Source organism: Podarcis cretensis (assembly GCF_951804945.1).
Source record: "Podarcis cretensis genome assembly, chromosome: 2".
In the NCBI taxonomy this organism is placed as follows: domain Eukaryota; kingdom Metazoa; phylum Chordata; class Lepidosauria; order Squamata; family Lacertidae; genus Podarcis; species Podarcis cretensis.
This window is the reverse complement of record NC_137171.1, coordinates 77,622,684-77,645,853: the sequence shown is the minus strand read 5'-3', so window position 1 is coordinate 77,645,853 and position 23,170 is coordinate 77,622,684. Positions and strand designations below refer to the sequence as shown.

The window sequence follows — 23,170 nt, the reverse complement described above, 5'->3', positions numbered from 1 at the left end:
AGGGGTTAAACTAACCCTTTTCCAGCCTTGGGAGGAGCATGAGGAGCATTTGCAGGACACACTTACAGGATGCAGCCGACATACTAATGTGTCATGACACACTGTTTGGAAAGCTCTGTGCTAGTATGCTGTAGTCATAATGAGGGTGTCTGCCACATCTCTGAACTGTATGTGATTGGTATAATTCAGTCATTGCTGTAATAGAGAAACACTAGGATTTTTAGCCACTGGAAGGAAGTTCCAGTGTGTGTCTGCTTAAGTCAGTGCTCTCTGGGTTTGCCTCCTTCAAATTGCATGCAGCTCAGTGATGCTTAAAATACACAGGGGCTGGGCTTCTCTGGGGCTGGAACAGATTTCTGACAAAAGAATTCTCCTGTTTTTGAAATAAGTTCTTTTTATTTGTATGGTGCAGTAAAATCTAGTTGCTGCTGTGCTGTGGCTGGAGCAGGCCAAAAGCCCACTCAGATCCAGCATCCAATTCCCACACTAGCCAGCTAGATGCTTATGTGAAGCTCGCAAGCAGGATCTGAATGCAATAGTCCTCATTTGCCATTCCCAGCTACTAATGTACAGAGAATTCATCTGACAGTATATACCACCTCTGTGCTGTGTGCCGCAGTATGTTGTAGCTGCTCATGCGCAATACTGTGAACCTAAATACCTCCTTGTATCATTCTTACACACTTTAAAAATAAGTGTATAATGTGTCTCTAATTTTATTGAAAATTTGGGAAACGCTATTAATCTGCAGAGTAACCACTGTGGTGTTCTTCATATGTTGTGGGACTACAACTTCCGCCTTTATTTCTTACTGTTGGAAATGCTGACTGGGGCTAATGGGAGTTGGAGTTCAAAAGTATCTGGAGCACCACATGTTGTCTACTTGTAGATCAGTCTTCTCGGCCTGTAGCTTTTGTACCCTCTTAGCATCTTGCTTCTAGTTTCATAGTTGAGACATGGAAAGATGCAGCTGTTGCTTGGCTGAAAGACCAGGTGCCATTTGGCTCCTTCCTTCCCTGAACTGTTTGCATTTATACTGGTCGTCAAAACAACAGCTATGTGACTAAGAAATTGAGTCCTCAGTTTGCTTGTCTGAGACTTCATTCCCCATCCTTTTTGTGTCATGTCTTTTAATTTGCATACCTGCAGGCAGGGACAGACTCCTCCCACCTTTTAGATTTTAAAATGTAGGTGCTTCATAACTGATGATTAATAATATTTCACCCTTACTTCAGGTTAAAATAGTGATGATTACAAAATGCTAACAGCAAGGGAAACGGCGTTTCCGTGTGCGACTCTGGCTCGCCAGAGCAGCGATGTCACGCTGGCCACGTGACCTGGAAGTGTCTCCGGACAGCGCTGGCCCCTGGCCTCTTAAGTGAGATGGGCGCACAACCCCAGAGTCTGTCAAGACTGGCCCGTACGGGCAGGGGTACCTTTACCTTTACCTTTAACAGCAAGGGAGAGCTGCTACCTTGTGAGCTTCCCTTGTGAGCTTCCCGGAGGCATCTCATTGGTAGTCGCTAGAGATGGAATGCTGTACTAGATTGACCTGTGCTCTGATCCAGATTGGCTTCCCAGGTAAATTACAATGAAATATAATAATAAGATTAATAATAATAATTATACCCCGCCCATCTGGCTGGGTTTCCTTAGCCACTCTGGGTGGCTCCCAATTGAATATTACAAACACAATACAGCATTAAACATTAAAAACTTCCCTAAACAGGGCTACTCTCCCTGCACAGAAGTCTTCTGCGCAGGGAGGGTGTGGGCAGCGGAGGACCCGTGCTCTCCCCGCTGGTCTCTGGTGAGGAGTCCAGGAGCCTTTTCTCCGATTCCCCCATCTGCCCCTCTTCTCCACTGGTGCTACGCTGATTTCCTTCCCCAGCGGATGGGCTGCCTCTCTCCCTACTGGGACCCTCTCTGGCATCCCTCTGGAGCCCTCTCTCCTCCTTTGGCTCCGATGGCAGTTCCCTGACAATTTGCTGATATTGCAGTGTTCAGCACAGTGTGCCCTAGGCCTAGAGTATATACCGGTAAGTCAAATACTTTGTAGTCTCTTAAGAATGTACTTAAAGTTACGAGGTAATAGTAATGTATATATGCAAAATAGATTAGAAGCCCGTGGACCTTTCTGAGCATGATCTGTTCCTACTTGGTTTTTTAAAAATAAGGTGGCCTGAAGGCTTCCTGTCACTTTTTTCCTTAATAAAACCCAACTTTAGCTGTTTGGAGCAGCTAGAAGGTGTGGTGCTTTCTATGTTTACTGAAAAACAGCCCTGGAAGTGGCAGCACATTATAATATGCCACCACTTCCCGAGTATCTGTACTAAGAAAAATACGGCTGTTCCAATGCATCTATAACCTTTTCTCTGGAATGGAAGAGATTTAGGTAGGTAGGTCACTATTTCTATAATAGCTCAATGTAGATGTATAGTCTGGTATAGCTAAAATGAACTTTGATATTAACTCTGAAGTACATGTATTGAAGTTTCCCCTATCGGATATCTTTTTGTTTTTGCAATTCAGAGCTTTAGAAAGCAATAAAAGAAAGGAAACTGAATATGTATTACATTGGAATGTTAATGTATTATAAGTAATCTCTAAGAATACAAAACATCTGTTAAATGCTGAGCAACCTCTTGTTCAGAAATGGTATTGCTTCTCAAGTACTTCAGTGCAGTGTCAGAAACAGAATTTATTTAGAAAAACATAATAAAGCTTTTTCCCCATGGGGGAGGGGCAAAATGAATAATAAATGTCACATTTTCAGTGCATGTTTTTACTGATAACTTTATTTAGATAATCTGCTAGAAGAAATCTGTTACATTTTAAAGTATATTGTACATTTATTTGTAAATGCTTCGATATATAGCTAACTAAACATTACATAGTTACAATCTAGCTGCTTATATAATTCAGTCTATGTGTGTTGCTGACAAGCATCAGGTTTGCATAATTACTTGTCTGTTACAAAGTTATGTACAAAGAGGAAATGCTGGGTTGGTTCACATGTATAGTGGATGCTCAGGTTGCGAACGTGATCCATGCGGGAGACACGTTTGCAACCCGCAGCACCGTGTCTGTGCATGCGCAAAGCGTGATTTTGTGTTTCTGCGCATGCACAAGAGCCGAAACCCAGAAGTAACCCGTTCTGGTACTTCCAGGTTCGGCGTGGTGCGCAACCCAAAAACGCTCAACCTGAAGTGTCTGTAAGCCGAGGTATGACTGTAATGCTAAGTCTATGGTTTAGCACTTCGTGGGTGAGCCACCAGCAAACCCCAGAAAAACCTCTTCCATTTGCAACAGATCCTAGTTGAAAACAACAACAACAAAATGTTAATTGCTAAACAAGAAAATGTGAAACCATGGGTTATAAAGCTGCCTTGCTTAACTGCTGTTTGTTTTTTAACCAGGATTCCTGGTTTGCACGTTAAACTAAATTGAGATTATTGAAACTGAAAGGAAATTGACAGAACTCCTTCCTCTTGGCTGTGCAAGAGGAGGAGATGGGAGCAAGGGTAGCTTGCAAGCCCAAGGGCCCTCTGAGACTTGGTTACATAGTGTTAAACCATGGGAACCAGCCAGCAGAGTAAAAGACTTACCAGATGCTTCATAAAAAGACAACTCTGCTCTCATAATTGATCTGTATTGTCACTGAATTGAATGTAAACTAGTTCTGGTTTTGTATTTGTATGTTCGCATTAAACATTTGAATGTTGGTGAACACTGGGGCAGATTACATCCTAGATCCAGTTTAAATGCACTAAGCACCCTATAGAAAACTTACACTAGAAGCACATTTCTAATAGCCTTCTTTTTTAACTGACTATTGTTGCAGTATGTTTTTCTGAGCATATATTTGAATAATAAAGTATTTATAAAGCAGCAAAATTTGAATTATGGCCAAACCTGTTGTAATTGTGGACTTTTAATTATTTGATTGTAGCTGGTTCTCATAATGGAATCCTAACATTTTCTTAAAGTCCCGTCCAGGTCCTTTTACATCAGTGATGACTTTTACACTGGCCTCCCTAGGATTGTGACCATGCTTTTAACTTGTACTATATATGGCGTACCTAGGAAAAATAATATTCTCATTTGAGAATGTCATTATTCCATAATGCAAACAGTAAGTTCAATGATATCTGTAGCTAGAAATATATCACACAAGCAAAGTTGATACTGTGTGTTTGTATATATAGTTGAAAGTTTCTAATTGGGCAGGTAAGATATTTAGAATCGTTTTCTGTTCCAACATTGTCTGGTTTGAAAATATGGGAAGTACTTTTTCACTGTAGGTTGAAATTTGATAAATAAATGCCGAAAAATATGCAGACCTGCTTCACAAGTCCCACAAATATTTTCAAAATGATTTTGTTTGCTTTTTTAAATGGGTATTTTCTCTATTTATAAGAAAATAAATTGTCATAATACTACTATACCTTATAACCTCTTAATATACATAAGGGTCAAAGTAATCATCATCGCTTTCCCTTTGATTATGATCATGATCTTGTTCTTCGTGATCTTCTGCTTCTTCATACTCTTCTGGTGTTAAATATCTTTGGAACACTGGCGTTCTCAGCTGTGTTTGCTGGTTGGCATCAATTTTTTGTTCACCATAATAAATACTGCGTATATGTGGAAAGCAGAAGAAGGCATATGTACTTATTGGAGTGGTGAGCTTGTTGTGTTCCACTCGTAAGTAGGTTAAGTGATTGAGGTTCAGTGGATCAATAGTAGGACACATTAAGGTAACATTGATTACTGTAAAAAGATAAAGCAATGTGTTAAAAAGGTGGAACTATTAATTCTGAAATGCTGATTTGCTATCATAGAAGCAAAAATGGTACTCAGTATAATCCAACCAAGGAATGCTTTAAAAGGAGCTGATTTTTTCCTTCTGTAGTCATTTATAAGATACAATACCTTTACTGCTAAGAGTGGATTCTGATACATTGATACATTATACAAGTCCCATTGATGTCAGTGATGTTTACCTCTGAGTAGAAATGTATAGAACTGTATGATTAGTTATGTCAGACTACCTGTAGTTAAGATGAAACCACTTCTTCACTTTAACAATATAAAGCTACAATTACATATTCACTTTCCTGGGAGTAAGCCCTGTTGAACTTGGTGGAACTTAATTTCTCAGTAGATATGTACAGAATCACACTGTAACTCCTTTGTTTGTTTTTTAAGAAGTATAACATGATTCTGTGAGGCTTTTAATCTTATATATTGTAGGAATCTTTGCTTTCAAGCTTTTGTGACTCCCCGCCCCCACCTGTGATTTAACTAGGAACTAACATTGTATAACTTGAGCTTGTAGTAATGAAAGAGATTGCACCATGGATATAAGAGTGCTATTATGAGACAGAATGCTAAGATGTTAAATGAAAGCAATTCATTTAACAGTGCTAGACCATGGTTGGTTGGTTGTAACTTAGAGGTCAAAATGTACTTTAGATTTTCAACTATGACTGGTGCAAACTATGGTTTTGCATGGAGTCTGAGTTGAATCAATTTGGGAATATGGGAATCTTAGGAATAATGGGCATCTGTGCTAAGCAGGTGACGAAGCTTGTAGAATAATAAGGTATATGGACTGCTGCTCCCCCCTCCCTTTCATTTTTCACACAATAGCATTTACCACCAGGGTTGGCTGAGTGGAGTCTTACCTTGCAATCATGACAACACACATGGCATGTTGCTTTCTTCATTACAACCCATGCAGAATAACTTTGAACAGATGCCATAAAGGATATGAGGTTTGCAACTTGCTATGTGAGTGATGATAAAGTAATAATTTTGTTTTTTCCCCTGTGTCTTTGCTGCAGTACAGTATTGTCTCAAATGCATATTCAAACTTTCACATAAAATAAGATAAAATCAAATCTTTCTCACATATGCTGACAATAAGGTGCTATATTTCACTCTAGTTGCTAGACAATATTAGAACATCCATAAGACAATCCAATAATAATTAAAATTCTCAATGAATACTAAAAAAGCAGCTTTAAAAATAGCTTAGACAGCTGCTGGATACAGTCTGATCACAGATGTAGTATGCACAACTGGTGGATCCCTGCAGGTACCAATAGAGTCATTACCCCTGTCAATGTTGCAGAATGACATGGAAACATTGCAAGAAATGGTAAGTCTGTGCAATCCTCCTATGTCCTCAGCTGATCCTTCATCTATATACCATTTAAGTTATTTCGACTTGAAACTGAACAAATACATTCTTTTAAAACAACAGAAGGAACATTGGTGAAATTCTTCTGGGGGAGCCTCAGCAATACCAGGAAAAATACCTTTTTCTTACTACTAATCTTTTTTACCTTGATGCAAGGCAACTCATACATGAAAAAATGTCCTATTTGGTACATACAGACCTCAACCTCAACACGTGCACCTTTAACAACTCTATAATCCACTGCAATGGCTGCAATTCTGGCTGAATATCTTAGGCCCATCAGAAGATGAGCTCCAGCTAGTGTATTGGATGAAGTACGGTATTTTATTAAAGACCCCTGCTTATATAGGACTAAAACTAGGTTCAGGAGAATTAAGCTATATGCTTGGTCTGATAGGGTTAGATAACCCGGTGATTACTAGCAAGCCTATCTCTTGCAAAGAACCAGATTTCTTTACTAATATTACTTCTGTCTTGTCATGATTTTTATTTACTTTTGTAAAGAAGAAGCAACTAGTAAGAGCAAATAATAATAATAATAATTTGACTTCAACTTTACCCACTCAAACTTTAGCTTTAATCAACTCAACCACAACTCAACCAAAGACAGAAACCAGGGCTGCTGGAAAGGCTGTGGTTTTCAGTTCATATTTTATTTTTTAAACCATTAAGTTTTCCAGTTTCTCATTTGTTTCCTTCTACGCATCTACCTTGGTCTTACACAACAGTCTGAGAGATCATGAGAAACTTGTATTGGTCTACATATATCCATTTATTTATTTTGTTTACTTCAAATAGGAAATTTCTTCTTCTTCTTTGGCAATAACTCGTAGCTGAGTAAGATTGTTTTCCATGAACACGGTCTTAACTGTGAGTCTGTAAGTGACTGTGGAGGCCAATTCTGGACACGTTCTTCCACAGTGGGGACATAGGTTTCTGGGCAGGAGTTGATCATAGTGAGAGTTTGCCAAACATGCCTTCCTCTTAGCACTTTTTTAAAAAAAATTACATTTTTTAATATTATGCTGCCTTGCTATAACTTCTTTGCCTTGTTCTTCTAAAAATATTTTAGAAGAATAGGGTAGATATTCCACCATTTATGCTCTAACTTCTCTGTCACTATGCATAGAAAACAAAGGATTACATTACAGAAATAACTCTTTAAAATAGTAATTCAACCAACCTTCCATGTCATTGTCTTCTATGTACAAATGCTGCAGGGTTCTTGGAATGTAGAATACTTGCTTCAGTTTATTGTGCCCAAGATTGAGTTCCACAAGATTAGAAAGGTTAAAAGCATTATAAGGAACTTCATGCAGATTGTTGTGTGTCATTCTTATAGCAGTAAGCTTTGGAAGTTTCTGGAAATAATTATCTGGAATGAGAGAAATTGAGTTATTTTCAAGGGAAAGATGCATAAGTGAAAATGGTAGATCTGGAGGCATTGATTGAAGTCTGTTGCTGCAGAGGTTGATCTGCATTAGGTTTTTCATCTTTGAAAAATGTGTTTGTTTCAGTTGAGAATCTTCAAGGTGGTTATTGCACAGGTCAAGCATAGTCATGTTTACTAAACCTTCTAGGTCTTTGCTGGGCAACCTGGAAATCTGATTGAAACCCAGGAGCAATCGTTCTAAGCTTCTAGGTAGAGGGGATGGAATTTCTTCCAGCAGATTGTGTTCTAAATGGAGTTGTACTAGATTTGAAAGTTTGCCAAAGACACCTATGTCAATCATGTGAGACTTAATTTTGTTGTGGCTGAGGTTAATTTCTTTCAGGGCAGTAGCATTAACAAAGGATTCCACAGGCACAGCTTCAATGTCGTTATTCTGTAGATAGAGTTGCTGGACGTGACTGGGAATTCTTGGTATAGTCTGAAGTTTACGATTATCACAGTACATTGTTAGTGGGAAAGTTGGTGGGCAAAAGCATTCTTTGGCACACTGAGCAGGTGTGCTGGGATAAGGAATGGCGTATTCTATGCTAGGAATATGATGAAAAATGGATGGATATTCATTATCCATTTCATTATCATAGTCATCCTCATAGTCATATTGGCAGAACACTGGGACTCCAAAGAGGAGAGTGATAGTTAACAGTTGACTCAGGATTCCCATATTCAAGTTCTGATCTGATATCCTGTGGAAACAAAACAAAACAAAACAAAAGGTATTAATAAGACTGTTGTGTAATTGGCAAAAGTATGTTGTCATTTTTTAATATTGTTTTGTCTGAGAATTAACCATTGTACGGTTTTGAGACTAAAACATACTTTAGGCTTGGGGCTAAAATACTGTGTATGGTTTGAATCAGAACATTTCTTGGTAAATTATTATATAATAGTTGAAATGTTTTTCAACTACTTTAAGCTAAATATGAAAGAGATCTGCTACCTCTTAACTAGCAACTATTTTCAAGTCTTCCAGATAATTCAGAGCTCAACTGCAAACCTAAGAACTGTTGATAATACATGAACTCTTCACAGCAAAAATAAATGAATCAAAATGTACTCAAAAGTGTATTAATTTGACATTTTAATTGCCTGTTCTTGCGGATCACCCCATTGCTTGTGTTGGCCACTTTCTTTCAGGTACCTTGCCACTGCAGTATGAGGAGAAGATTTGTTGACATAAAATGTTTGTTATTTCCCTTCCTAAACATTTTTGTTGGCACAATAAGTATTTGGTTGTTGGTATCCTGACATATACATTAAATACATTACTTTAGTATGTAAGTGTATGAGACTAGAGGTTTGTAAGTCATGTTTTGTGTTGAGGAAGTTCATAGATAAGGATATATTCTGAAACTTTTTTCTTTTGCCACCCAGTTTTTAAATAATTTTTTTGTTTTTAACCTTTCAAAATTCAATAGCATACTGCACATCTATTTAAACTGTAAAACATATACTGTACAACTACTGAGCAGATGAAAGAGTAAGCTAAATAATAGGGGAGAAATACATTACTACAAGCTATATTTTGTGGTGTCCAGTGCAAAGGAAAGGAAGTTGCGGCAAAAGATCCTTTAAGGAAACTTTGTGACTTGCTGGCAGTATAAACACAGTTGATGTAACCCAGCTAAATGACAGGTCTTCTGAAAAGATGCCATATAAAAATTATTTACTGCCTCAGAAATTTAATGTAGTTTGGTTCTAAGAGAAATATACAGGCATAACTGTCAAATGGCATTTATTTCCACGTGTTTCTCAACAGCTCAAGCACTAAAGTGATGGCAAGGAAAGGAATATTCATAGTTTAGCTTCTGTGGTGGAAGGGAAAGTTGTGGGTTTGGATTAAAATTTCACTCCAGCTATAGAGACAGAAGTAATAGGTTGAGGATTAGAAGACGACTTGGAAGAGATCCCAGGAACTAGGGAAGCTTAGGTCAGAGAGTTCAGAGGCAGTGCTGGGAAGCAGGGGGTCAGAATATATACTAAAGTTTCTTGCTGCTCACCCACTGCTTAATCTGAGAGAGGCATCTGTGGAAAGAGTGGATAAAGGAAACAGAGGTCCAGGGAAATATTTATATTTTCTTGGGTTCCTTTACTACCCATTTATCAATGCCCAAAGTACATAGCTATAAAATGTAATTATGAGTGAGTGCCTGAGGGCCCTGCTCTTGCCACTTACCATCTGGCCTGGGGCGGGGCCTGAAGCCTCACAAGGACTGCGTGGTGCTTGCTGCCTGCTGCCCAGGAGGACTCCCCTGAGTGAGTGCTTGAGGGCCCTGCTCTTGCCACTTACCATCTGGCCTGGGGCGGGGCCTGAAGCCTCACAAGGACTGCTTGCTGCTTGCTGCCTGCTGCCCAGGAGGACTCCCCTGAGTGCCTGAGGGTCCTGCTCCTTCCTGCCACTTACCACCTGGCCCAGGGCGGGGCCTGACAGGCTTCACTAGGACAGTTGTTGTTACTGCCGGAGGGGCAGAGTGTTTTTAAAATGTTTTTTAAAAAATTTTTACATGTGGGGGGTGGGGGTGGGATGGATGTTTGGTTGGGTTTGGGGATTATTATTTTTTAATTTTTTTTTTTGATGTTTTGTAATTTTTACATTTTTTGTTTGTATTGTTTTATTGGTTTTGTTTGTTTAAGGTGTTATTTTGTTCTTAGGGGGAGGGTTCAGGGCTGCCGGGGAGTGGGCCCCAGCCCACAAAATGGCTGGGGCATGTTCCACAGGGGGGGATGCACTGGGACAACCGATCTCAGTGATCACGGGTAGGAGGAGGAGTTACGCTAAGACCAGACCATGTCATTACAGAGGAGGCAGGTTTAGTCGTTGTCTGAGGACTATCCCTGCCTCCGGGTCTGGTCCTGACCGGATGGATACTAGAATCAGCAAGGGATACCCACATGACCTGAAGGTGCTGCTGTGCAATGCCAGGTCAATGATTCATAAGACTACTGCCATCCATGACTTGATCATGGATGGAGGACTTGACCTGGCATGTGTAACAGAGACTTGGTTGGATGAAGCAGATGGGCCTGTCCTTGCCGCTGCTTGTCCACCAGGTTTCTCTTACGCACAGCAACCCAGGTCATGTGGGCGGGGAGGGGGGGTTGCAGTGATTTTTAGGAAGTCATTAGTTTGCACCAGGCGTCCTATTGGGAAGACCCAGTTTTCCGAGTGCATGTTCTGGAAGTTGGGCAATAGGGGCAGTACAGGATTCCTTTTGGTGTACCGACCTCCCCGCTGCACCAAGGATTCCCTGCCCGAGCTGCTTCAGGTCGTGGCGGATGTTCTCCTGGAGACACCTAGCTTGGTCGTCCTAGGGGATTTTAACATCCATGCCGACACGACCTTACAAGGGGCTGCTCGGGACTTCGTGGAAAGCATGGCCTCCATGGGGCTGTCCCTGAATAAGTCTGGCCCAACCCATAGTCGCGGACATGCCTTGGACCTGGTGTTTACCTCTATGGATGTTGGTGATCTGACACTAAGTAAAAGCGAAACGAAAGAAGTGCCATGGTCAGATCACTTCCTGGTGCAACTGGACTTCTCTGCGACCCATCCCCTCTGCAGGGAGGTGGGACCAATTCGGATGGTCCGCCCCCGCCACTTAATGGATCCAAATGGTTTCCAGAGAGTGGTAGGGGATGCTTTATCCCATGTTGATGGCCTTTCAGCCGATTCCCTGGTGGCCCGCTGGAATGTGGAGTTAACCAGGGCTATTGACTGTTTGGCTCCGAAGCGCCCTCTCCGATTGCATGGAGCCCGGACAGCCCCGTGGTTTTCCACGGATCTGAGGGCAATGAAACAATCGTTGAGACGGCTAGAGCGTCGGTGGCGGATAACTCATTCCGAATCTGACCGGACACAGGTTAGAGCTCAACGTCGAGCCTACCAAGTGGCGATAGCGACGGCGAAGAAGAATTTCTTCACCGCCTCTATTGCATCTGCAGAAAACAGCAGCAGGAGACTTTTTCAGGTGGTTCACAATTTAGTGGAACCACCTGCAACATCGGGGCCCAGTACGGGCCACATGTTCTCCTGCAATGATTTTGCAAAGTTTTTTGCAGATAAAATCGCTCAGATTCGGGAAGAAGTAGACTCCACCGTGGGAGCAGGGCCGGGGCGGGAGAGTGCTAGAGTTCTGTCTAGTCAAGTTGAGTGGGATCAATTCCAATCTGTTACCTCCGAGGATGTGGACAGGCTGCTTGGACGAGTGAAGCCAACCACCTGTCTCCTGGATCCTTGCCCATCCTGGCTTATAAAAGCTAGCCGGGAAGGACTGGGCGATGGGCTTCGTGGGGTGGTGAATGCTTCCCTCCGTGAGGGAGCCTTCCCAGACCCGCTGAAAGAGGCGGTTATTAAACCGCTTCTTAAAAAACCATCTTTAGATGCGGCCACGATGGCCAACTATCGCCCAGTTTCAAATCTTCCATTCTTGGGCAAGGTGATTGAGCGAGCGGTGGCCGAACAACTCCAGGCACGCCTGGAAGAAGCGGACCATTTGGATCCCTTCCAGTCGGGATTCAGGCCTCATCATGGGACTGAAACTGCCTTGGTCGCACTGGTTGATGATCTTCGGCGGGCTAGGGACAAAGGTGAGAGCTGTTTCCTAGTTCTGCTGGATCTCTCAGCGGCGTTTGATACCATCGACCATAACATCCTTCTGGACCGTCTTGAGGGGCTGGGAGCTAGGGGCACTGTCATACAGTGGTTCCGCTCCTTCCTCCTGGGCCGTGTTCAGAAAGTGGTGGTGGGGGATGAGTGTTCAGACCCCTGGGCTCTCACTTGTGGGGTGCCTCAGGGTTCTGTCCTCTCCCCCATGCTTTTCAACATTTACATGCAGCCGCTGGGAGAGATCATCAGGAGGTTTGGGCTGGGTGTTCATCAGTATGCGGATGATACCCAGCTCTACCTCTCCTTTAAATCAGAACCAGTGAAGGCGGTGGAGGTCCTGTGTGAGTGTCTGGAGGCGGTTGGAGGATGGATGGCGGCTAACAGATTGAGGTTGAATCCTGACAAGACAGAAGTGCTGTTTTTGGGGGACAGGAGGCGGGCAGGTGTGGAGAATTCCCTGGTCCTGAATGGGGTAACTGTGCCCCTGAAGGACCAGGTGCGCAGCCTGGGAGTCATTTTGGACTCACAGCTGTCCATGGAGGCACAGATCAAATCTGTGTCCAGGGCAGCTGTTTACCAGCTCCATCTGGTACGTAGGCTGAGACCCTATCTGCCTGTGGACTGTCTCGCCAGAGTGGTGCATGCTCTGGTTATCTCCCGCTTGGACTACTGCAATGCACTCTACGTGGGGCTACCTTTGAAGGTGACTCGGAAACTACAACTAATCCAGAATGCGGCAGCTAGACTGGTGACTGGGAGCGGCCGCCGAGACCATATAACACCGGTCTTGAAAGACCTACATTGGCTCCCAGTACGTTTCCGAGCACAATTCAAAGTGTTGGTGCTGACCTTTAAAGCCCTAAACGGCCTCGGTCCAGTATACCTGAAGGAGCGTCTCCACCCCCATCATTCTGCCCGGACGCTGAGGTCTAGCGCCGAGGGCCTTCTGGCGGTTCCCTCACTGCGAGAAGTAAAGCTACAGGGAACCAGGCAGAGGGCCTTCTCGGTAGTGGCGCCCGCCCTGTGGAACGTCCTTCCAGCAGATGTCAAAGCGATTAACAACTACCTGACATTCAGAAGACATCTTAAGGCAGCCCTGTTCAGGGAAGTTTTTAACGTGTGATATTTTATTTTTGCTTTTTATGGAAGCCGCCCAGAGTGGCTGGGGAGGCCCAGCCAGATGGGCGGGGTATAAATAATAAATTATTATTATTATATTATTATAATTGTTAGAATACTCAGAGTGAAGAGGAAAACTGGCAAATGAAACTATGGGAATGTGGGGGAAATTAACAGAATGCTTAAGTTGGAAAAGTTGTGTGTTATTGATGGCTGAATGTTAGGGTGATTAAAGGAAGTAGATGAGATTAAGTAGTGGATGAAAAGGAGGAAGTGGTTGAAGAAGGGCCTCAGGTGATGATCCAAGGGTCTGGGTTGGTTCAGATGGGGAGAGATGGTCCTTGATGTAGGACCATCCTGAGCCATTTAAGGCCATGTAGGATGTCCTGAGCCATTTAAGGCTTTCTAGGTCAAAACCTAGAGCTGTGAGAGCTGGACCATAAAGAAGGGTGATCGCCGAAGAATTGATGCTTTTGAATTATGGTGCTGGAGGAGACTCTTGAGAGTCCCATGGACTGCAAGAAGATCAAACCTATCCATTCTGAAGGAAATCAGCCCTGAGTGCTCACTGGAAGGACAGATCGTGAAGCTGAGGCTCCAATACTTTGGCCACCTCATGAGAAGAGAAGACTCCCTGGAGAAGACCCTGATGTTGGCAAAGATGGAGGGCACAAGGAGAAGGGGACGACAGAGGACGAGATGGTTGAACAGTGTTCTTGAAGCTACCAGCATGAGTTTGACCAAACTGTGGGAGGCAGTGGAAGACAGGAGTGCCTGGTGTGCTCTGGTCCATGGGGTCACGAAGAGTCAGACACGACTAAATGACTAAACAACAACAACAGGTCAAAACCAGCACTTTGAATTGGGCATGGAAACTAATTGGTAGCCAGTGCAGTCAGGCCAGGATTGGTGTAATATGCTCAAACTATCTTGCTCCAGTGAGAAACCTGACTGCCAAATTCTGCACCAGCTGAAGTTTCTGAACTGTCTTCAGAGGCAACCCTATGTATAATGCATTGCTATAATCTAACCTGAAAGTTACTTTAACTAGAGCATAGACAACATGAGTTAGGATATCCCTATCCAGATAGCAATGTATCTGGGCCACCAGCCAAAGCTAATGGAAAGCACCTCTGTGTCCTCTATAAGAGGTCCAGAAGGTGGCAACATGAGAACAGGTTTTTTCTGCAGTGGAATTCCCATATGTGGAATGTTCTCCCCAGGGTGGGTTGCTTGGCCCCTTCACTAAAATCTTTAGGTGCCAAGTGAAAGTGTTTCTCTTTAACCAGCTGATCAATATTCTATGGCTTTATAAAACTGTTGGGGGGGCGGTTATTGGTTTGTTTTTGTTTTGTTGTGTACTTTGTTTCCTCAATTTGTATTTGTATGAGCCACCCTGGGATCTTCGGATGAAGGGTGGTTTACAAATAATATATATATATAAATTATTATTATTATCAGCAATATCAAAACCTGCCAGGAAATCAACGATAAGCGATAGGCCATAGTCCTCCTGTTTCTCTCCTGATAAAGATGATTACTCGTGTAACAAAGGCTGCCTCAGTGCCATACTCAGGCCTGAAGCTAGAATGAAATAATAGAATCATAGAACCATAGTTGTAAGGGACCCAAGGGTCATCTAGTCCAGCCCCCTTCCATGCAGGAATCTCAGCTAAAGAATTCATGACTGATGGCTTAAAAACCTCCAAGGAAGGAGATTCTACCACCTCTCATGGGAGTCTGTTCCACTGCCAAACAGCTCTTACTGTCAGAAAGTTTTTCCAAATGTTTAGTCAGAATCTCCTTTTATGTAACTTGAAGCCGTTGCCTCGAGTCCTACCCAGAACAGGAAAAAACAAGCATGCTCCATCTTCCATGTGACAGCCCTTAAGATATTTGAAGATGGCTATCATATCTCCTCTCAGTTTCCTCTTTTCCAGACTAAACATGCCCAGTTCCTTCAAGTGTTCCTCATAAGGCTTAGTTTCCAGACCCCTGATCATCTTGGTTGCCCTCCTCTACACACGTTTCATCTTGTCAACATACTTATTAAATTGTGGTGCCCAGAACTGGACACAGTATTCTAGGTGTGGTCTGACCAAGGCAGAATAGAGTGGTGCTATTACTTCCCTTGATCTGGACCCTAGACTTCTGTTGATGCATCCTAGAATAGCATTAGCTTTTTTTGCTGCTGCATCACACTGTTGACTCATGTTAAGGTTGTGGTCCACCAAGACCCCTAGATCGTTTTCACATGTACTGCTAGTAAGACAGGTGTCCCCCGTCCTATATTTGTGCGTCTGGTTCTTCCTGCCTAAGTTCCGTAATCTGTTAAGGTCATTTGGAATTCTGATTCTGTCTTCTGTGGCATTAGCTACCCTTCCCAGTTTGGTGCCACTGGCAAATTTGATGAGCATCCCATCAATTCCTTCTTCCAAGTCATTTATAAAGACATTGAACAACAATGGGCCTGGGACAGAACCCTGCGGCACCCCACTTGTCTCTTTTTTCCAGGATGGTGAGGAATCATTAATGAGTACTCTTTGGGTTTGGTCAGTCAAGGAGCTACAAATCCTCCTGACAGTTACCTTGTTTAACCCACGTTTCACCAAAATAAACTGCTTCCTCCAAGCACGTCTGAAGCTGACTGTACATGACCATCTCAGTCATCTTGCCCATGAACACGACATTTACATGAGATGCCGAGAAGTGTTTGGATCCTAACCAAGGGAAATCTTACCCTATCAATAATATTACCTGAAGCTTTAACATTTAGTATATGATTCATGTTTTTAGTTTGCATCAGTTGATGTACCAGTAATCTGCTCTTTTTATCACTGACTTCCCACAATGTTGGTCAGCAAAATTCTTAAGAGAAATCATTTCTTCAAGATGTGGAAAGAGTTAAATGTGGTTTTTAGTTTTCTTAAGTATCTCCAGAGATCAAGAGTAGGTCTCGCACAGGACATTAGGGCAGCAGTCCTAAACCCACTTAGCTGGGTGTAAATCCATTTGATTCAACTTTCGAGTAATCACGTTGTAATGGTATAGTGTGGTTACTCGTGCGTAAACTGCCTCCACTTCAATTAGATGGTTTGCTCAAACATGTTTAGGGTTAGAGCTCGCCCTCCGTGACCTGTTAGTCACTTGCAGAATCTTCCAGTGGGCTTTTCTTGAATCTCTTCCAGCATAAAAGCTGCTTGACCCCCAGTCTCCGCCTATGTTCCCTGCGCGGAACGCGTCTGCGCAAGTAAGGGGATGGCAAGGGCGTGCCAGCGCTCTCTCCGCTGGTTTCGGTTGAAGGGTCTTGGAGCCCTGACACCGATTCCTCCATCTCCTCTCTATTGGTGTCACGCTGAATTCCTTCCCCCCGACTGGTTCCCTCTCTGGCATCGCTCTGGAGCCCTGCCTCCGCTTTTCGCTCTGATGTCAGTTCCCTGACACACGTATAGGATTATGTTGTAAATCTATTCTCTTATGGTTTTCTTCTTTCTATAGCTGGGCCTGTCCCATAAAGTCTGATGTACAGCCACTGCTGAATTGATGTTCCTGACACTAGAAATTTCATGTCTTGCTACTAATACTAAAAGTATCTAATACTCAGTTTCCAGTTAATTCAAAGGGAGACATTACACAAAAATAAAATGGACCAAGAAACAGGAATATGATCTGATATTGCAATAGGACCAGAATTATGAAATATGTTAAGCTATTCTAATTCAGAATATATTTAAAGTCAAGCTGAGAAGTGTTTATGAGTTAAAAATATAAAACTATAAAACTACAATACTGTGCAGTTAGTTGTTTTCACTGGCAAATACCACAAAGCATGCTTTTTGTCTAAATATCAATAATGCATACAAAACTACTAGTAGTTCCCTCTCAACATTAAAAGATAAGATATTAAATCAATTTAAAGACAATATAGGGACCATAGCTATATTTATTTTACTGTATTCTATCTTCAAAGTAAATGTCTACTGTACAAGCTCAAATGCTGAAAATGAAAAAAATATTTCCTAATTCAGCTGTTGAGGTGACTTGAGAAAATTGATATCCTAATCTAAATAATCTGTATTATTATTTATTTATAAAGAAGCTCTCTAGACTTCTATAGCATTTACTAGGGCTCTGATCTTACAACTTTCTGTGATACCATTATTAGTGAAACTCTTCCAAGCATATTAAACAACATTTTCATAATATAGTCACACAACACTCTGCCTTCCGTTCTTCATACAAATCCAATATACCACAGCTCCCGAGGGACACTTCTTTAAGGCTCTATTCTCTTTTCTCCTTAGCAACTTTCCCCTTTGTCTTTTCCACTTCACTTTAAACACCTTCCCTTCCAAAAATGAAGATAATGAGGTCAAAAGCTTACTTTTTGTGTGCAAAAAGAAGACGATACTTCTTTCTTCTCAAGCTTTGGTACTATAGTGGCTGTTCACCTACACTCTGCCTTGTTTCAAGTCCAGCTTCCTCATATCTCATCTTTTCCTTATCTAGATTTGGCCATACAATATTAGCTTTTAAATGCTGACATATATTTCCCAGTTCTCATGCTTCCTAATTTGCTATTCAATTCTTCTGATGTTGAATTCATTTTTGTTAATGAACTGATTCTATTAGCATGTGAAATACAACTGAAAGTTGTGCCACGTTGATTGAATAGGTCAAAAGTATTATTTACTTCAATCAACTTACTCTTACTCCTAAATAAAAGAGTAATAACTTGATCCTCACATAAGTGGCAGTAATGAAGACAAGGGCATGCAACATTGCAACTAAAACAGCGTCTGGGGTGCTAGTCTAGTAAAACATAGCCAGTGTGGTGTATTGGTTAAGAGTGTTGGACTATGACCTGGGAGACCAGGCTTAAATCCCCATTCAGCCATGAAGCTCACTGGGTCACCTTGGGTCGGTCATTATCTCTCAGCCTAACTTATCTCACAGGGTTGTTGTGAGGATAAAATGGGGAGCGGAAAAACATGTACACCACCTTGACTTCCTTGGAGGAAAAGGTTTTATATAAGTGTAAAAAAGAAATAATTAAAACAGCTCCACTCAGCATGCCTTTCCAACCCACCAAGATGAAATAAAATGCTGGCACACCATTTTGCCAGCACTGATAGAATGGAGTTGCTTTGATAGTTATAAGAGGCATCAACCTCACCACTACCTGAACTACCTTCTTGTTTCCCAAAAGCATTGATCCTCCCCCACAGCAAAACTGACATCACCATTTCTCCAGAGCAGGGGAAATATTTCAGCAAAGTAGACTGGCAAAAGATGGAATGTAGGGTGTGTGTTTTTTTTTGGGGGGGGGGTAGTGAAACATAAAATCAGACTATTAACTGTTTATTGGGGATTATGCAATATTACATAATTTTCCAGTAGCCAGAGTTCTGTTTTCTGTTATATCTATGCAACATGGTCAAGAACATTTTAAGAGATCACCAAATGTTAATTCCTGAATTTAGTGACTAATCAGAGTAATTTATTTATATTTATACATAAATATGTCTAACCGTATACATTTGAGCAAAAGGTTTTATGTATCACTGAGTATCACTGGATGCTTCCAATGATAAAACTACATGACAAATATAATTAGATGAAATGACACTGGATATACGCCAAATGTATATAATCAATGAGCATGATAATTGGTTAATAAGGTTGTATAATAATCTGAAGCACGTTACCAGTAAGAAGATTGAAGTATTTAAAACAAATAATTTCCTACCTCTAAATTATTTTGTAGTTTTCAGCCAATGAATATGCAGCAAGCTTTAGAAAGTGTCAGATGGTGCTTCCCTTAAAATCCATAGTCACCATATAAGAAGTATCTAGTTCAGAATATGAGTACTTGATGAAATGTAATTTACTGCAAAAATCCTCCGGAGACGCTTAAAATGCTGCTTGTTGCACAAAATAGTTTATTCAAATAAGAGTATACTTTTACCCTAGTGAAATTATGTGGCTTTAGCCTGCTTTCTCTAATGTTTGGTTTGAGGTGTGGCAGGAATTTCCTTCACTTGAAGGGGTGGCTTAAGATTATTTTTAGCATGATCCATTCAACTCTGTTTGTTTTATTGTCAGTGCCAATTCTTGTGTCCATTCAGTTTGTTTACTGCCTGAAAGTCCAGTTAAGTATATTACCATTCTCTCCTTTTAAGGACACTTACTGTTAAATTATATCAACATATTTACATTGCTAACTATTTGACATTCTTGTTATAAGCTAAATCTTACAGCTAGTGCAAGCATGAACATCACTTGATTCCTTCTGATTTGTGATTCCTGAATAGTCTATGACTCACATCTGGATTTATTGATTGCTCCATTGTAACACACTGTCATAATCTACCACCACATCAAGCTAAATGCATTTCAGCAATTCATTTCATTGGATTATAATCCTTGTTGAAATAAAGTGAGTCACAACTCACTTTTTATATTGATTTCAGTGGGACCTAAATGTAGCTAACACCTTCTGGATATACAAATGGTTCAAAGCATGTTTAACACTGTGATCCTATACATGTCATTACTGTGGTACCTCAGGTTACATACACTTCAGGTTACATACACTTCAGGTTTCAGACGCCGCTAACCCAGAAATATTACCTCGGGTTAAGAACTTTGCTTCAGGATGAGAACAGAAATTGTGCAGCGGTGGTGCGTTGGCAGCAGGAGGCCCCATTAGCTAAAGTGGTTCTTCAGGTTAAGAACAGTTTCAGGTTAAGAACAGTCCTCCAGAACGAATTAAGTTCTTAACCCGAGGTACCACTGTACTACCCACCTTATAAAGTCTGTTTGAGTGCTGGTGACATTTTCTGTTTTTAACTGTCCCTCTTCTCCTTTACTGAAGAAGGTGGTTAACATCTGTTTGCAATTTAATTCTAAAGCACTCTTCTCCAATGATTACAACCCCCTATCATCTTGGTATGGCAGTGGCCAGGAATGATGGAATTTAGTCAAACATTTGGGGACCCAAGTTTGAGAAATGATGCTTGAGAGTTTCCCAGATAATGTAGACTTCTCTATTTCTTACCACTTGTTAATCTTTCGGATTGGTCAGAGATTCTTTTGTTAGCTTGAGTGGACCTTCTTTACTTAAAGGCAAAACACAAAAATACAACCCTATTGTTAAACATCTCAGCAGAATTCAGTACAATTGACATGGGGTTAATGGCACAACTCTTTATTGGAACCACCCTGTTAGGTAGAAATGGAACTACAGAGTACCGGTAAATGCTGCATACTCACAAGATTTCCAGAAATCTTCATGTGCTCGTCTAATCTTCCTAGTCTTCCTAGTCTATTTATGTCACAAATTAAAGCTGCAGTCATAGGCCCACTTACTTGGGAGTAAGATCCATTGCACTCATTGGGACTTTCTAAGTAGACATGTATAGGCTCACTTTGTTAAACATGCTTTGAACAATAACAGTGTATCCAGAAGATGTTACTCACATTTAGGTCCCACTCCCTGCTGTCGTCTCCTCTGACAACAAACTTTTGTCTATCTAGCTGCTTATGTTTGCTCATACTAAGCAACCTGCCAGCACTGGAGAGAAAAAGACTGAAACTGATCCAGACAAACACAACAAGAGGCAGCTAATGATCTTTCTGGCATACACTGTATTAATTACTGTTCAAGCTGGAAAGGATGTAACTTATCACAGCAGGCTCTTGGCAGTTTTAACTCTGGGTGGACAGTCCAACATGACCAGGACTGAATAGCCTGCTAGTCACCTGAAAGAGCTCCTCTGGATGACACTGAGCAGATGGAACAACTTCTTACAGTGGAAGAAAAACATGGTATACAAATGTAATAAATAAATAACATTACGACAAACTAGATCAAAATATAATAAAAACCAAAGCACTGGAAGACACAAGATCTACCCACCGTGGAAGAATGGCAGATGCAAGTAATGGACTACATGGAAATGGCAGAAATGACTAGCAGAATACGAGATCAAGGAGAAGAGCAGGTGGAAGAAGATTGGAAGAAGTTTAAAAACTATTTACAAAAACATTGTAAAATTTTTGAATGTTGAGGACACTGAAATGAAACAAAGAGGTTCAAGTGAATAAGATAATAAGAATATGAAAGAAGGGATAAATATTGGATGAAAATTTGAATAATATAATATTTGAAGGAATTTTTAAAGGATAAAACTAACTAAAATGAATTTGCTGAATTAAATTTGAAGTGGAATACAAGAAAGGAGGGCGGGTGGAAGTCAAGAAAATAAGGTTATGAAGGATATGAATTTGAAAAAAGTGTTTTCTTTGTTATCTTTTTTTCTTTTTTTTTTCCTTTTTTTCTTTTTTGTGGTTCTGTATTTTTCATGTGTTTTTTCTATTTATTGTTTTATTTCTTTATTGTGAAAATTTAATAAAATATCATTTAAAAAAAACAACAAAATATAATAAAAACCAGTAAAAGTAACAACACCAAATAAAGTTTTATTTTGAAAAAGGTCGTTTGAAACTCTATGTTTGGGCTATTTTTGAAAGCTCACTAAAAAGTAGACAGGTGGTCCTTTCTGGGAAGCATATTCCAAATTGGAACTTGCCTGGAAAAGTTGACCAGAAGAAATAAGTGAAATATTATTATTAACACTATTATAATTTATTACTGACCCTTCACCCTAACATTAAATTACCATTCATCACTCCATTTGTCATTACCCTGTGAATACCTGGATTCTTGCCTCTCAAACCCTCCCTATGACACAATCAATTAGGCTGGTTCATACCTGGAGCCTAATGGATCCAACTGGCTTGCACAGTTCTACAGGGGAAATTCTATTATGAAAATGTTTTCACAGCAAGCCCTAAATTCCATACCCTCCTGTACAAAAGTATGTATAACTGAAATAGTTTCATATTCTTGGTGTCTCTATTCCTGCATCCATTTCCCTCCCCTTTCTATGTAATCTTCTCTGTTTTATGTATGGATTGCAAATCTCTTGAGACAGGAACACAGCCATACATTTTAAAAAGTTGTGCATATAGTTTGAGCTATATAAAATAAGGATTATTCATGTTAATGGTTATCCTGTGGATAGTATAAATGAATTATGAAATACAAGGCTAACCTCAGGAATAGACATGGTAGTTCCTAGACATCCATATCTACTTTGCCATCAGGACATCACTAAAGAGTGCAGATGGTGAAAACCCCATGTTCTATATGGCCAAACAAAACACAGAGCCTATTTGAAGACCTAAAACACATGGTTCTTCTCATTTCACCCTCACAGCAACCTTGTGAGGTAGGTTAGGCTAAGAGATGGTGACTAGCTCAAGGTCACTTAGTGAATAATGTGTGGTTTAAGTTGGTTTGATAACCTACTTGAATTATAAAACAGCAATTTTTAAAATGCATCAATAAAACAATTGAATTGTCTGCTGGGATTGCCCCGTGACTGATATTTGCCACTCAAGCCTGTACTGAGTTTTCAGTGACACTGTCTGGGGCTGGACCAACTCTGCTCTCCTAGCTTCATATAGCCAGCAAATACCAGGTCAGCCATTTCATTCACAATCAAATAATGTAAGATGGTTCCTGGCTTGCATTTATGTGCCACAGATATTTAACAGTAGATTAAGATCTGCAGTAGTTGAATTTTTGAATTTTAAGACAGAAGTATTAAAATGTGTTGGAGCGACATATTTTCTGCCCGGCAGATGGGTGGGATGATGCACTCATAACATTTCATTTTAAAAATCACTTTCACAATTTCCATATCTTGTGCTGTACTAG

At 40.9% G+C, this 23,170-nt stretch overlaps 2 protein-coding genes and 1 long non-coding RNA gene across 12 annotated transcripts in view; 2 read left to right on the top strand and 1 right to left on the bottom strand.

Annotated features, from left to right (window-relative positions):
• LOC307211090 overlaps positions 1 to 23,170 on the top strand; it is a 387,208-nt gene that overhangs the window by 247,122 nt on the left and 116,916 nt on the right. The gene's annotated exons all lie outside the window — the stretch shown is intronic.
• CENPP (centromere protein P) overlaps positions 1 to 23,170 on the top strand; it is a 163,128-nt gene that overhangs the window by 28,667 nt on the left and 111,291 nt on the right. The gene's annotated exons all lie outside the window — the stretch shown is intronic.
• Positions 2,323 to 21,269, bottom strand: OMD (osteomodulin). Of its 9 annotated transcripts, XM_079967318.1 has the most exons (4): positions 20,755 to 20,888; positions 7,392 to 8,344; positions 4,449 to 4,773; positions 2,324 to 4,082 (listed from the first exon to the last, which is right to left on the bottom strand). In XM_079967318.1, the coding sequence occupies exons 1-3, from the start codon at positions 20,778 to 20,780 to the stop codon at positions 4,460 to 4,462; spliced, it is 1,293 nt and encodes a 430-aa protein (XP_079823444.1). In that variant the 5' UTR covers positions 20,781 to 20,888; the 3' UTR covers positions 2,324 to 4,082; positions 4,449 to 4,459. The 9 variants fall into 9 exon arrangements, with proteins under 9 accessions (XP_079823443.1, XP_079823444.1, XP_079823445.1 ...); XM_079967317.1 differs by having other exon boundaries at positions 2,323 to 4,773; XM_079967319.1 differs by having other exon boundaries at positions 2,324 to 4,773; positions 20,866 to 21,269.

What these genes read in the sequence shown, in the direction of transcription:
- OMD (XM_079967317.1), bottom strand. Translation starts at nt 20,780, where the DNA reads ATGAGTGCAATGGATCTTACTCCCAA. An exon ending in GCAATGGATCTTACTCCCAA is followed by an intron (nt 8,345 to 20,754) that starts GTAAGTGGGCCT and finishes TTGTTTCCACAG; the next exon opens with GATATCAGATCAGAACTTGA. An exon ending in AGAAGACAATGACATGGAAG is followed by an intron (nt 4,774 to 7,391) that starts GTTGGTTGAATT and finishes ATCTTTTTACAG; the next exon opens with TAATCAATGTTACCTTAATG.